Below are 15135 nucleotides of genomic sequence, written 5' to 3'. Positions count from 1 at the left end.
ATTGTTGGAACTACCGGGACACTTAGCAACTGAACCGTTGCAATAGTCTCACTAACTGTTCCTATAGATGTGTATATTGCAACGGTTTATGTAACCGTAGCAATAGATATGTATTGTTACGGTCATTTTTGTTCTCTCCATTATTTTCCACCCAAAATTTTAATACCCGCTAAAATAAGGTGGGGTCAACAATCTGTTTTTTTTATTTTTTTTAGTTTATATCTAGTTTTCATCGAAAATATATATGTGTAAACCCCTAAAATATACCAAATATGTTAACTCCATCCGAAAAAATCCCCTAATTCTTTCACATCGGAAATTACGAGGCTCCTCCGATTAGTTTCATCGGAAATTACCAGGCTCATCCTCCATAGTTTCATCAGAAATTTTGAGGAGATCGATCGAGATTCCAGGCTCCGAAAAATCGACAATCTCCTCCAGGCTCGTCCATAGTCGAAAATTTCCTCTGTTCCGACGATCAAAAATCGCTTCCGGGCTCAACAACTCCTCCATAATCGGCCGCACCAGAGGCGGCGTGCTAAACCTTTAGAGTTTCTCCAAATCTGAATCGGTAAATATATTCTTAGCAGCTTTTTAAATTTGTTTTTCTTTAAATTTCTGAGTTGGTTTTAGCAGGCTCAACTTGAGCTTTTGTTAAATTTCTGGGTTGGTTTTTTTAATTTGTTTCTGTTTAAATTTTTGGGTTGAAGGCTTAAATTTCTGGTTTTTGTTTAAAATTCTTTGGTCAAAGCAATGGTATTGCTAAGATTTCCACCAATTGAGTGTTTGAAAGAAGTGTTTGCCTGTAATTCCTGTATTTTCTACTGTTTGAGAGAAGTGTTTTGAGGCTTCTTCTGTAATTTCCTGTTCCTAAATAGTTTAAGACCTTTAGAAACATGTATTTATAAAGTTACAAACAAAGTTGAGTTTGTAGTTGATGAAATGAGGTGCTAAATCTGTGCCCCTTTTTTACACGAACGTCGGTATAGTGTGAGTTTAGTACACTGCGGTACCCTTTTAATAGTAGGTAAACATTTAAATGTTTGGGTACCTCAAATCTGTTGTGCATACCTTGACCATTCCAGTCTCATTATCTGTAAATCCATGAGATAATCTGCATGAACAAAATTAGTTTAACTTTTGTTGTTCTCTTGTCCTGTGTTTCATATAATAACTGAACTAAAACACTGACCTCGTCAGCTTCTGGATCAGTTGGATGGTTAGCAGCCTCAACAATGAATTTGGCTTTAATGTCTTTTGCATTATCCATTTAAATAGATTTAAATGTATCATAAATCTGAAATGACAAGAGCTTGTTAATAACTACTTAGTTTCGTAGAAATAGCATGAGAAGAACCTGTTAATTACTCCGTCAAGGGCAGCTGGTATAAGAACATCGCAGTCTTCTACTAGTATAGAATTAGGTTCTATTTAATCAGCGCCATGGAAACCTTTAACTCCGCGATTTTCTTTCACATGTTTGAGTACACTTGCTATGTCGATTCCATTTTTGCCTTGTTACTGATCATCTGCTAAGCAATTCAATTTGGAAATTATTCTGTCCTGTCTCATATATAGATTGAAGCAAACATATATTCGTTGTGTGTCTTGAGTTTGATAGCGGATGGTCCATTTTTTCTGAGCTAGTTCCCTGGGACCATTGGGTGATGGAGCAAAATGACCAGTTGACCTTATCTTCCTCTTCTCTGAATCTGTTTTTCATTTCCTTGTTTTTGTTGATAAATGTGACTACTGACTTCTTGTAGAATCTAACCTTTGCTAAATATGGGAGTATACTGAAGTGATTGCTAGCTGTGTGTAATGTGTTTCTGAAGTAGGATCTTTTGTTTGGTGAAAACATATACATGCATATGAATCAAGCATTTCTTCTCTTCTCTACTCCTCTGATTCTTTAAGATGACTATCCTCTGCCATATGCTCTTTATGTTCCGGAAAGATTGCTACAGTAAGATGACTATTTTGCTTTTTTCCTTTTTGGTGTTTATCTTCTTACCATTTTCAGAGAAAAATAATATAGTAATGTAGAGAACTTGATAGAATGGTTTGTGCAACAACAATGTAATTTTTTTACAATAACATGTTAAATTGACCCACAACAACATGCTAGTCTCCGGATCAAGTCTAATAGCAGGGTAACCTTAAAAATAGAGTGGTAATATGTTATAACCGATTAAATTGTATTGACAATTAAGAATTCTTTGCACGATAGTGCACATATCTTAAAATCTATAAATATGTTTGTTTTTGTCATGCAAATTTGTTTCAGTATTAGACCTATCAATAATATTTTGTATGATCTTTTGTTGAACCAATATATAATGTTGTTCACGTTCTAATTATTCAGCCTTCGATGTGAAATTAAATATCATATCTCCAATTTCCGCTCAATCTCAACCTAGGGCTAAGAAATCTTATATCACTCAGCAGATTCTCGACAGCATTAGTTGTCAGAGGATATGTATCTCCTTTTTTCACTAATATGTACTCATCTTATACTATGTCGTGTTTGCTTTTTTGATCTGGCAGAGATTTTAATAGTCATGAATCAAGAAGGGTGCTCCAGCAAAAACAAAAAAATATCCAACCGCATTCCAGCTGGATCACTTGTATCTTTGCGAAACCAAAAGGTTTCGTCGTTGACAACAAAAAGAACCTCTCAAGCTATAAGGTCTAATGAAAATGAAGAAAGAGAATCAGAATCTCGATCACTTGCATTTTTGCGAAATCAATCGTTGACAACAAAAAGAACCTTTCATGAAAATGAAGAAAGACAATCAGAAGCTGAGAAGGTTTCGCAAAGATCTCAATTGCAAGAAAAAGTGCGGCAAGTGCCATTGATTTCTACCTCTTCTACAGCACAAGGAGTACAAGAACAAGTGCGGCAAGTGCCAATGGATTCCATCACTCCTACATCACAAGCTGTGCATGAACCATCTGAAGATTCTACCAATCATGAAGCAATTGAACAATCCGAGGAACCAGGCAAGTATATATAAATTTTAATTATAAAATTAACTAACAGTAGTGATTGGTGATTATCCTTGTTTTGTATTAGTGCAGGCCCTTCCGCGCCAAAAAGAAAAAGAGGCCCTACTCAAATGCAAAGTGTGCACGGTAGGAAGGACCATAAAATAATCGTGCTAAATGAGTTCGATCAACCCATTGGTCCTACTGATGAAGTTGTGAAAGAGTTGGGTAGCTTCCTCGGCACATTGGGAAGGAATGAGACCTTTTGTCCTCTTACTGTATTTGATTGGAGGAAAGTAGATACAAAAAATGATATTTGGAGATATGTCAAGGTTTGAAGTTCCTAATGTTCAATAAGCGTTTATTTGCTTGTTTATTTGCAGAAAACGACTGAAACCAATATCGAGAATCGAAAAAAGTTGAAGCATCCACACACTGCTGGCAAAACAAGTTTTGCTCGAATCATCGAGGTTTGATTTTTTCTCTTATTTTTCTTAAAGTATGAACTTTCTAACTTTGCATGAAAAAATTATTATACCAGTTTTCATGTTACTAGGAAAAAAAGAAGGAAATGGCTGATAAGATACTTTGGATACTCTATCAAGTAAGGACATCTTGTGGCTACAAGAAAAAGAAAACCTGGTCGAGTATACAAAGACTCTTATGAGAATACAATTAGTAAAATTGTAAGAAATTTCTAATTTAAAGTTTATCGTGATTATTTATTTGTTCTTAAGTATCGAGTTAGTTTTATTTACTTAAACTCTGTTCTCTTGCATTTGGTTTGTAGGCTGAAATGGAGAGAATACAGTCAACTCAAGAAAGTGGAAATGGAAGTGATTCAGTTGACGCGTTTGCATCAGTCATAGGACCTGAGCACCCAGGTCGGGTAAGATTGTATGGACGAGGAGTTAACAAAACTGTCTTAAAAAAGAAAAAAGGAGATTTTGGATCCTCCGTAAATGCTACTGATGAGAGAATGGAACAAAAAATGGAGGAAATGGAAGAGAGGATGCAACAAAAATTGCTGGAAAAGCTCAATGCACAAAAGGAAAAATTGCTGGAAGAGCTCAATGCACAAAAGGATGCTATGGAACAAGATATTACGATGAATGTCGTTACACTACTTCAACGTCTCAACCCCGATTTAAGACTTGATCCTGACATGCTAATATTCGGTGCACGCACTTGGCGAAGCTGCTTCTGCACAACAAGGTGTTATTCAACCATCAATCGTCCATCCGCTGGCAGTAACAATCAAGGTTAGTCCATAGCAAATGTTACACGTCTTCTCTTTCCTCTTCTACTCCTCTTTTTTTATGTTGCTTTTCTGTGCGCTCTCTTGCTCTCTCTCTTTCTGGCAATGTTGAAAATATAAATTTTGGTATATTTCATCTTCAGTACTCCACACCAAAATGAAAAGAAAGAAACCACATTCTAACCAGTTTACATGGGAACTTAGCTGACATTATTCTAGCTTAGCTTCAGTTTACTATGTGTACTCAATCCACTTTTATATGTGGAGATAGGACAGACTTTGGATAACCATATTTCTTAAATCGAGTCACATCTAGAATTATCTTGCTGGGTGCCTCTTGAATAATGTCTTGAACCATGGTGGTTCTGTTAGGTAGTTGTTTCCACGGCATGCACTCTTGACAATTGCTCTAGCATATTTTTGCACTCGCAGTATAGGAGTAATTCAACGGTTGCCAGTGCAGTAGTTATAAAAGCTTGACATTTGGGTTGACTTCTTTGCACCAGCCGCAGTTTTTGATTTGAATGGATATATTTTAGTAAACGTCGGTGAGTGATCTCAATGTGATTGGTTTTTAGCAATATTAGAAATTTGGCATGCTTCTCCCTTTTCACTATCTGTGGCCTACTTATTATCTTGAAGTTGTTTAAGTTACGAAAGATATATGCTTTTAAGTTTTAAAGATCACATGATGCAGCTTTTGAATAACTAGCTCAAGTTTGCCTGATAGAAAGAGCAGCTCCTGCAGTGTATAACTGAACTGAAAGTACAAAGAGAATTTTATACATTTGGTAAATGAATACAGAAAACTTCAATTACAGAAGAAGGCAAAAAAAGAAGAAACTTTTAAGATCAATGAAATATTTATGTACAATATCAATTGGAACATGTAACAAAAGACTATCCATTACTAGTTTATATTGTCTCCTAGTATAAAGTTGTGATTGCCACAATATAAAACCAAAAGAATAGAATTGTGATTGGAATATCACAATTCACACCACTTACTGCAAAACCTGAGATTTTGTAGATAGCAGTAACATTTGGGTTGTTGTATCTAAGAGAATTTTTAGATAGGATTCTCTTGAAGGGATAATGACTTTATTTATACTCTTTTGTAGGTGGAGTAGATGAAGTAATGGAAGGCGGAGGCAATAATGAAGATCTTGACCTTACTTAAGAGATTTTTAAATTGTTGATTGTTGTAGATGCATGTGGCGGTTTCTAGGAATGGTTGTTATCAAAACATTTTAAAACTTTTGATCTTGAAATATCAAATGTATGTACTTATTGGTTTCATCACTATCTATGGATTTATTATTAGCTTGTCGGATGTTATTTATATAAATTTTAGTATTTTATAGTTTATTGTATATATATGTAAATCTTTATTTACAACAGGGGACATTATTTTCAATTCAATTAAATTGTTACAGCTAACAAAACCGTTGCAATAGGACCTGCAAACCGTCCAGCTCGAGCCCGAGCCCAGGCATCGATCTTGAGGCCCCTCTTCGGTTAGTCCGAGGCCCGAATAGCCAATTCCCCGGTTTAATCATAACTCTACTTTAGTTCGCATTCCGATATTTGAACTTCACATTCCGATATTTGAACTTCACATACCTAGCATCAACTGCTTAAACAACTAGCATAAAAATAGATCACGTATTTTTAGAGTCATATCAACAAATTTAATTGTTATTACCATTTTCACGGTAAACAGTTACCTTGTATTTTATCTTCAAGACAACAATAGGAATTTTCGAGAAAAGGGGGATTTTGGTGAAAGACAAAAAAGTCCCTAAATTTAATGTGATGTCAATGAATAATAAGAGTATTTTGGGTAACTCTATGTATACATTACTAACCTACTACAACTCTATGTATATAGATCTTTTCCTAAAATATCGCACAACAATATCTTTATTCTTTTACCACAAGCTATAGCCGTCCAAAGAAGTGACCAACTTCGCTTGTGTGACTCTGGTTCTAAGCACAAGTGCATTGCACATTTGTTGATCATTAAAATACATATAACTCAACACTATGAAAGCCATCAAAATACTTTAATCTAGTTGATACAGACTCGATTACTTTCTATATTATAAAATTCCAATAGGAGGAGAATATGCTCAAGGCACTCCATAATGGACTAATGTTCATTAAATATCCATTCAATCCCCCGTTTGAGTATTTCTGCTTTATATAATATTTTGATACTTTGGATAGGTTGGTATACGTTTTTGGAACTTTTTGGTGTGGCTTTATTTGGTCTCCACAGGCTCGAATGAGTTTGACCGCATTTGAAAGAAGTTGAATATTGCAGAAAATTGCAGCTGCACACTCTAGTGCATGTGCCGTGTGAGCATCATGCGGGCAAGCCCTTGTGTACGGCACAACCATCGCGCAAGCCCTGCTTCACACTTTAGGCCTGCGATGCACCAGGTATAGCATAGGGGAAATTTACAGCTTAGTATAAATAGTTTGGTAAATAGTACTTTCTTTGTTCTATTTTATCTTGCTGCTTGCACACTTCTTTTTTAATCTATCCCAAAAAAATGTTATCTTTCTATATTTTAAAATAATTTAGCTTCAAAGTTCCAAATTTACCCTTAATGAGATGATTTACGGCTATACAAATATCTAAGGCTTATTGTAAATCATAATTTAAAAGTCCTTCATTTTTTAAATTAAAGGATATATTGGGACGAAGGATATATTTCATATGGGTACTCTTGTCCTAAAAAATCAAAGCACTTATTTTAGGGAGAATGATACTCTTTTTACTTTCTACTTAATACCTAAAAAAAAACTGTTTTTGCTATCCATCAAAAGCATTTATTTCCTTACCAAAAACTTGACCACACTCCTTCATTCTCTAGAAAGAAATTTGGTGATAAGTCAATTTCATTAAACCCGTACCCTTTTTATTTAACAAACTTATATCTACCCTATCTTGATATTGTTTTCATATTCGACAAGGTGTTAGTTGAAAGGTAGATTTCAAGTAATTTAAAATTTGCTCTGGATGGCCTACAGATCTTAGCCCAAGATTTTTTGCTGGAAACTTGACCAATATTGTCCGTGAAACTAATCATTTGGTTTTCATTTCTCGAAATGATCCCGAAAATTGCTGAACTACAGGGACTTGACGACTCTCCTTTTTAGTGGCTAAACAACTTATCTTACATAACGATGCCCCTAACTCCCTAAATATCCTAAATTCCATTCTCATACCGTTCTCTCTCTGGCATATTTGGTTATCTTGATGCTATTGTTTTTCACTCAACAGTAAAACCGCTTTCTTCCTCTCATATCCTCAACATGGCGGCCGAATTCTTCCATATTGCTATCTTACCACCATCCTCGCATAAACATATCCCCATACAACTTCAATGGCAACCCTCTAGCAATACTCCTTTCAAACTAAACACTGACGGATCAGCCCACTGAGATACCGGCCAGGGAGGGAATGGCTGTGTCATACGTAACTCCTTCAGAAACTGGCTTATCGGCTTTTCAGGACATTATTTCTCGCATGGGAGTGTTGAATCTGAACTACGTGCGGTATATGCAATTGGCATATATTCATGGATATAAACCTAACGAAGTGAACCTAGACGCTCAAACAGTAATTCATACATTACAGACTTGACACCCTTTATATACTAATCTTATATATGATTGTAGGTTTTTGCTCGGGCAGCTGGATGATCCTGTCATACTTTATATATACAGGGAGCAAAATCAAGTAGCTGATATACTAGCGAAGAATGGATGTCATATGGATAACACTGCAGGTATCACTGTTTTTGCACAACCACCGTCTTTTGTACAACTAGCTCTGGAGGAAGATCGCTCAGGCATACTTTTTGTTAGAAGGGTTGCACCATCAGCTCTACAACACGCAACTTGTCCACAAGCTCCTCTTAGACAACCTGTTTGTAATTTCAGAAATATGGATGTTACTAGTAGTAGTAATTTCCCTAGATCCCCCCTGTAACGATCCACTACTTGGTAGTCCCCTTACACTACTAGAAATCTGGTAAATACCGACCAAAAAAACCGACCAACTTTTGTTGGTTATGGCTAATTATAGACTAAAACGCGACCAAATACGATTGGATGGTATTTTTGATGGTCGTTTTAATATACTGACCAAAGTTGATCGGAAATTACCGACCAACGTTGGTCGGTCAATTAAATTCAAAAAAAAATATTGCACAAAAAATCGACCAAAGTTGGTCGGTATTTTAATTATATAATCAAAAGATTCACCATCTAGGAATCGAACCGGGGTGTGTACTGTGGCAGAATACTATTCTACCACTAGACCGTTGGTGCATTTTGTTTTAAGATTGTCTTATTTTTTATTTATATTCTTTAATTGTATTTTCGCACGAAAATAACCGACCAAAGTTGGTCGATTTTTTTAATATTAATTTTATTTATTTTAATTGCAAAAACCGACCAAAGTTGGTCGGTTTCTTGAAAAATAAATTTCGCGGGACTCAAAAATAGTTTCCCGCATTTTTGCGTCAAAGAAAACCGATTGGTCGGTTTCATAAAAAAAAATTAAAAATTAAAATATTTTGAAAAACCGACCAACTTTGATCGATTTTTGGCCGGTTTTTTGACCGACCAAATTTGGTCGATTTTTGCCGAATTTCTAATAGTGTTAGGTTAGTATCTACGCTTTTTAATGCTCCCTGTACTACTACGCCTTAACTTAATATAATAGTTATCCCTTAAACCAAAAAAGTAAATCATTTGGTTTTCAGTAAACTTATGGGATAGATCAAAATCAAATAGAAGAAGACCACTTGAACATATGTGCAGAACATTATGAGATTTTGACTACTTTATCTTATTCATGTCTTAATATTTAAAATTTCTTCATTGGTATTTGAACAGAAGTGTTTGTAGTCTTCAAAGATAATTATTATTAACGGTAATAAAGATAAAAGATAATCAATTTGATCTTTAATTTCTAAAGTGACAATTAATTTGAGACAATTATATATTTTTAGTAACCACGATGATAATATGAGACGGGAGTAACATATTGTAATAAATTAACTTATACTATAATGTAACAGAACCCTTATATGATCAGCATGTATAAGTTAAATTTATCCTATAAGTACGTACCATTAGTGGTTTTAGATGACAAATTGTCGCGACCCTAACCCCGAACCCGATCGTGATAACGGCTCTCGTGAAGACAAGGCCAACCAATTGACCCAAATTCTCATTTTAAAACAGTTGAATAGCATAAAATAGTTTAAACTTGGTTCAATAACACCAAATAGTGGAAATGTAGATAACAAAAACGGAATCCAACCCGACACAGCTCTAACCGGAGTGTCACAAGTCACGAGCATCTATAGACCAAGATACAAGTTTGCTAAATCCAATACTAATACAAATATTTGATAGATATAGAAATGACAAGATAATAGAGACACGGGGCTGCGGACGCCAACAACTACCTCGTAGTCTCAGAATACCGCCTGGAACTGGAGGAATCAGCACTCAGGAGCGGAACCAGCGACGGCTGAATCTGCACACATGATGCAGAGAGTAATGTGAGTACTCCGACCCAGTGAGTAATAGATATAAATAATGACTGAAAGTAAGAAATCACGATAAAACACAAGGCAGTCTATAATGAAGCAGTAAATCACTTAAAATCAACGAAACCAGTAAAAATCAAGTAAAATCCTCTTTTAACCAGTAAAAAGGTAAATGACAAATAGTTAAGATAAAGTAAGCAAATGAAAGTTCGCCCCTCAAGCATATTGTCAACAAAACCGCCCCTCGGGCAACAGCTTAGAACAGTACCAGCCCCTCGGGCTCAAATCTCGGGACAATACCAGCCCCTCGGGCTCAAATCTCAGAACAGTACCAGCCCCTCGGGCTCAATCTTAGATCACAATGGGTACCCACGCTTACTGGGGGTGTACAGACTCCGGGAGAGGCCCCTTACGGCCCAAGCGCAATATAAAGCCATCTCGTGGCATCAAATCTAGGCCCTCGGCCTCATATCAATCGAGCCACCTCGTGGCGTATATATGTATCTCAGGCCCTCGGCCTCATATCGGTATCAGTGTATCCTCACCACTAGGCCCTCGACCTTACTCAGTCCGAAAATCATCACAAGCTCCTCGAGCAATAGTAAAACAGTATTTCTCAGCCCAAAAATATCATTTAAGTCTCACAACTGAGTAAAAATGGCTGAGTAGTGAAATAGTAGAAAATAACATAACTGAGTTTAAGTAATAAGTCAAAACGGTGAGGAAACAGTGATAAAAATCCCCAAAGGATTCAAATAGTTGGCACGAAGCCCAAATATGGCAATCAGCCCAAATCATAATTATAGCAAATAAGTTTCAGTCAAATACGCAGTAAAATCATAAATCAGGATGGACCAAGTCACAATCTCCAATAGTGCACGACCCCATGCTCGTCATCAAACGTGTGTCTCACCTCAATATAGTACTACGATGTGCAATCCGGGGCTTCAAACCCTCAGGACATCATTTACAATCATTACTCACCTCGAACTGGCTAACTTTCTAGCTCGCGACGCTTTTTCCTCTCGAATCAGCCTCCACGTGCGTCGAATCTAACCAAAATTAGAACGAATACGTCATAATATGCTAAGGGAACAAAGCCCAAGCAAAAACAATCGAAAATACCAAAAATCCCGAAATTAGCAAAACCTGAGCTCCGAGCCCACTTCTCGAAACTAAGATATTTTCATGTCATTAGATTTCCCGTCTCCCCACGAGTTCATACATATCAAAAACGCAAGAATCGGAGCTCAAATGACCCCTCAAATCCTTAATTTAAGCTCTCTTAAACTCAAGCCCTAAACCTCCATTTTTAGTCCTTTAATTCCTTAAATTTCAGTCCCAATCCATGAAATATTACCATAGAAGTGTGTTTTTGGTCCAAAATCCTTACCTCAACGAAGTTCTCTTGAAATCTCCCTTCAAAATCGCCCAAAAGCTCTCAATCCGAAGTTAAAATGGTTAAACCCTTCAAAAATCGTGAAGAAAGAATATATATATACATTTTGCCCAGGGGTTTTCGCATCTGCGACCCCTCTACCGCTTCTGCGGTACCGCATTTGCTGTCACAAGTCCACTTCTGCGAAACTCACTTAACCATCCCAAATCCGCTCATGCGATCGCCCTTCCGCATATGCGATTCCGCAGATGCGGCCCAAAACTCTGCTTCTGCGGTTCCTGACCCTCAGCCCTAATCTCGCATCTGCGGCCTTCTCCCTCGCACGTGCGGCACCACACCTGCGGTCCCCAAGCCATAGGTGCGAAAACACCAAAAGCAGCAATTTTCTGAAATCTCTTAAGTCCCAATTCTTCCTGTTAACCATCCGAAATCACCCTGAGGCCCCCGGGACCTCAACCAAAAGCACAAACATGACCCAATACCTTATTCAAACTTGTTTCAATCATCAAAACACCTCAAACAACATCAAATTACCCAAACTCATCGAATTCAAGCCTAAGTTTCTAAAATCTTCCGAAACACGCTTTTGATCAGAAACCCAACCAAACCACGTCCGAATGACCTGAAATTTTGCACACACATCCCAAATAATACAACGAAGCTACGGAAACTCTCGGAATTCCATTCCGACCCTTATATCAAAATCTCAACTATCAACCGGAAATCGACAAAATATCAACTTCGCCAATTCAAGCCTAATTCTACTCTGAACCTCCAAAACCAATTCCAATCACGCTCCTAAGCCATAAATCACATCCCGAAGTTAACCGAACCATTGGAACTAACATCTGAGCTCTCTAACACATAAGTCAACATCCAGTTGACTTTTCCAACTTAAACCTTCTTAAAAGAGACTAACTGTCTCATTTCTTACCAAATCCTTTCCGAACTCAAACTAATCAACCCGATCACATGAAACACGGATAACGAAGCATAAAGAAGTAGAAATGGGGAAATAGAACGGTAACTCATGAGACGACTGTCTGCATCGTCACATCCTCCCCAACTTAAACAAATGTTCGTCCTCGAACGAGTCAAGAAACATACCTGAAGCCTCAAATAGGTGAGGATATCTGCTCCGCATCTCCCGCTCGGTCTCCCAGGTAGCCTCTTCCACGAGCTGACCTCTCCACTGCATTTTCACTGAAGCTATATCCTCTGAACTCAACTTCTGAACCTGACGACCCAAAATAGCTACTAGCTCCACATCATAGGTCAAATCATCATCCAACTGAACCGTACTGAAATCCAGAACATAAGACGGATCCCCATTATACTTCCGGAGCATAGAAACATGAAATGCTGGATGCACACTCGACAAGCTGGGCGGCAACGCAAGCTCATAAGCCATCTCCCTAATCCTCCGAAGCACCTCAAAAGGCCCAATGAACCGAGGACTCAATTTCCCTTTTTTCCCAAATCTCATAACACCCTTCATGGGTGAAACCTTCAACAGAACCTTCTCGCCAACCATATAAGACATATCTCGAACCTTCCTATCAGCATAACTCTTGCCTCGTCTGCACTGTACGAAGCCTCTCTTGAATCACCTTCACTTTCTCCAAGGCATCTTACACCAAATCAGTCCCCAGTAGCATAGCCTCACCGGGCTCGAACCAACCAACTAGAGATCTACACCGCCTCCCATATAAAGCCTCATATGGAGCCATCTGAATACTCGACTGGTAGCTGTTGTTATAAGCAAACTCTGCAAGCGGTAGAAACTCATCCCATGATCCTACGAAATCAATGACACAAGCACACAACATGTCCTCCAATATCTGAATAGTACACTCGGACTGCCCGTCCGTCTGAGGATGAAAAGCTGTGCTCAACTCTACCTGAGTACCCAACTCTCTCTGCACGGCCCTCCAAAACTGCGAAGTAAACTGAGTACCTCTATCTGAAATGATGGAAACTGGGACACCATGCAAGCGAACAATTTCTCAGATATAGATCCCTGCCAACCGCTCTGAAGGATAGGTAGTACACACAGGAATAAAGTGCGCGGACTTGGTCAGCCGATCCACAATCACCCAAATAGCATTGAACTTTCTCAAAGTCCATGGAAGTCCAACAACAAAGTCCATAGTGATTCTCTCCCACTTCCACTCAGGAATATCCATCTACTGTAGCAAGCCACCCGGTCTCTGATGCTCATATTTCACCTGCTGAAAATTGAGACACCGAGCTACAAATCCCACAATATCTTTCTTCATTGTTCTCCACCAATAGTGTTGCCTCAAATCCTGATAAATCTTCGCGGCACCCGGATGAATGGAATACCGCGAGCTATGGGCCTCCTCCAGAATTAACTCCCGAATCCCATCCACATTGGGCACGCAAATCCGGCCCTGCATCCTCAACACCCCATCATTGCCGATGGTCACATCTCTAGAATCATCATGCTGAACTCTGTCCTTAAGGACTAGCAAATGCGGATCATCGTACTGGCGCTCTCTGATGCGATCATATAAGGAAGACCGAGATACCACACAAGCCAATACCCGACTAGGCTCCGAAATATCTAATCTCACAAACCGATTGGCCAAGGCCTGAACATCATCTGCAAGAGGTCTCTCCCCAACTGGAATATATGCCAAACTCCATATACTCACTGCCTTTTGGCTCAAAGCACCGACCACCACATTGTCCTTTCCGGGATGGTACAATATAGTGATATCATAATCCTTAAGCAACTCCAACCATCTCCGCTACCTCAAATTAATATCCTTTTGCTTGAACAAATGCTGAAGACTGCGATGATCAGTGAACATCTCACAACATACGCCATACAAATAGTGCCTCCAAATCTTTAATGCATGAACTATGGCAGCCAACTCCAAATCATGAACGGGATAGTTCTTCTCATGGGGCTTCAACTGACGAGAAGCATAAGCAATAACTCTACCCTCCTGCATCAACACACAACCAATCCCAACTCTCGAAGCATCACAATACATAGTATATGAACCTGAAGCTGATGGCAAAACCAACACAGGGCAATGTGATAGATGAGAATCCCTGAACAAACCGGCAATAATAGCCTACCAAACCAAGAAAGCTATGAATCTCTGTGGCTGAGGATGGTCTGGGCTATTTCTAAACCGCCTCTATCTTCTTCGGATCAACCTGAATACACTCGTTGGACACCACGTGCCCCAAGAAAGCCACTGAACCAAGCCAAAACTCACACTTGGAGAATTTTGCATAAAGCTTCTCCTCCCTCAATCTCTGCAATACAACTCTCAAATGCTCCGCGTACTCCTCCTGACTACACGATACACCAGAATATCATCAATGAAGATTATGATGAATGAATCGAGATAAGGCTGGAACACGCTGTTCATCAAATGCATGAACGCTGTTAGGGCATTGGTCAGCCCAAAAGACATCACCAAGAACTCATAATGACCATATCGGTCTTGAAAGCCGTCTTAAGAATATCCGAGTCCCTGATCTTCAACTGGTGATAACCTGAACGAAGATCAATCTTGGAGAACACCCTCGCTTCCTGAAGCTGGTCAAATAAATCATTAATGCGAGGCAAAGGATACTAGTTCTTAATTGTTACCTTATTCAATTGCCTATAATCAATGCACATTCTCATTGTGCCATCCTTCTTCTTCACAAACAGAACCGGTGAACCCCAAGGTGACACACTAGGCCGAATGAACCCTTTATCTAGGAGCTCCTGAAGTTGATCCTTTAATTCCTTCAACTCCACTGGTGCTATACGGTACAGCGGAATAGAAATAGGATGAGTGCTCGGCACCAGGTCAATACCAAAATCAATATCCCTGCCCGGTGGCATGCCCAACAGGTCTACAGGAAACACATCGGGAAAATCCCTC

General features: G+C 38.6%; 1 protein-coding gene and 1 long non-coding RNA gene across 9 annotated transcripts; both read left to right on the top strand.

Moving 5' to 3' along the window:
- The first annotated feature begins 265 nt into the window (after positions 1 to 265).
- On the top strand, positions 266 to 5572 carry LOC104221173 (uncharacterized). Of its 8 annotated transcripts, XR_011406092.1 has the most exons (7): positions 266 to 571; positions 2548 to 3003; positions 3082 to 3280; positions 3372 to 3458; positions 3545 to 3674; positions 3779 to 4250; positions 5368 to 5572. XR_011406092.1 is itself a non-coding variant. In XM_009772169.2 (6 exons), the coding sequence occupies exons 5-6, from the start codon at positions 3785 to 3787 to the stop codon at positions 5424 to 5426; spliced, it is 525 nt and encodes a 174-aa protein (XP_009770471.1). In that variant the 5' UTR covers positions 267 to 571; positions 2548 to 3003; positions 3082 to 3458; positions 3545 to 3674; positions 3779 to 3784; the 3' UTR covers positions 5427 to 5572. The 8 variants fall into 7 exon arrangements, 4 of the variants coding, with proteins under 4 accessions (XP_009770472.1, XP_009770470.1, XP_009770469.1 ...); XR_709661.2 differs by lacking the exon at positions 3545 to 3674; XR_011406090.1 differs by having other exon boundaries at positions 3082 to 3458.
- A 1676-nt stretch (positions 5573 to 7248) lies between these two features.
- Positions 7249 to 9076, top strand: LOC104221172 (uncharacterized). Its single transcript, XR_011405816.1, has 2 exons — positions 7249 to 7856; positions 7937 to 9076. It is a non-coding gene; the product is annotated as an uncharacterized lncRNA (long non-coding RNA).
- The last annotated feature ends 6059 nt before the right edge of the window (positions 9077 to 15135 follow it).

This window comes from Nicotiana sylvestris, chromosome 3 (assembly GCF_000393655.2).
Source record: "Nicotiana sylvestris chromosome 3, ASM39365v2, whole genome shotgun sequence".
Taxonomy (NCBI): domain Eukaryota; kingdom Viridiplantae; phylum Streptophyta; class Magnoliopsida; order Solanales; family Solanaceae; genus Nicotiana; species Nicotiana sylvestris.
Note: the sequence above shows the minus strand (reverse complement) of the source record. Positions and strands in the feature narration are given on the sequence as shown.

Bases quoted from the DNA above. Each gene is read 5' to 3' on its own strand.
- LOC104221173 (XM_009772167.2), top strand. From the start codon at position 2,562: ATGAATCAAGAAGGGTGCTCCAGCAAAAACAAAAAAATATCCAACCGC. The intron at 3,004-3,081 runs GCAAGTATATAT...GTATTAGTGCAG, and splicing joins TGAACAATCCGAGGAACCAG to GCCCTTCCGCGCCAAAAAGA.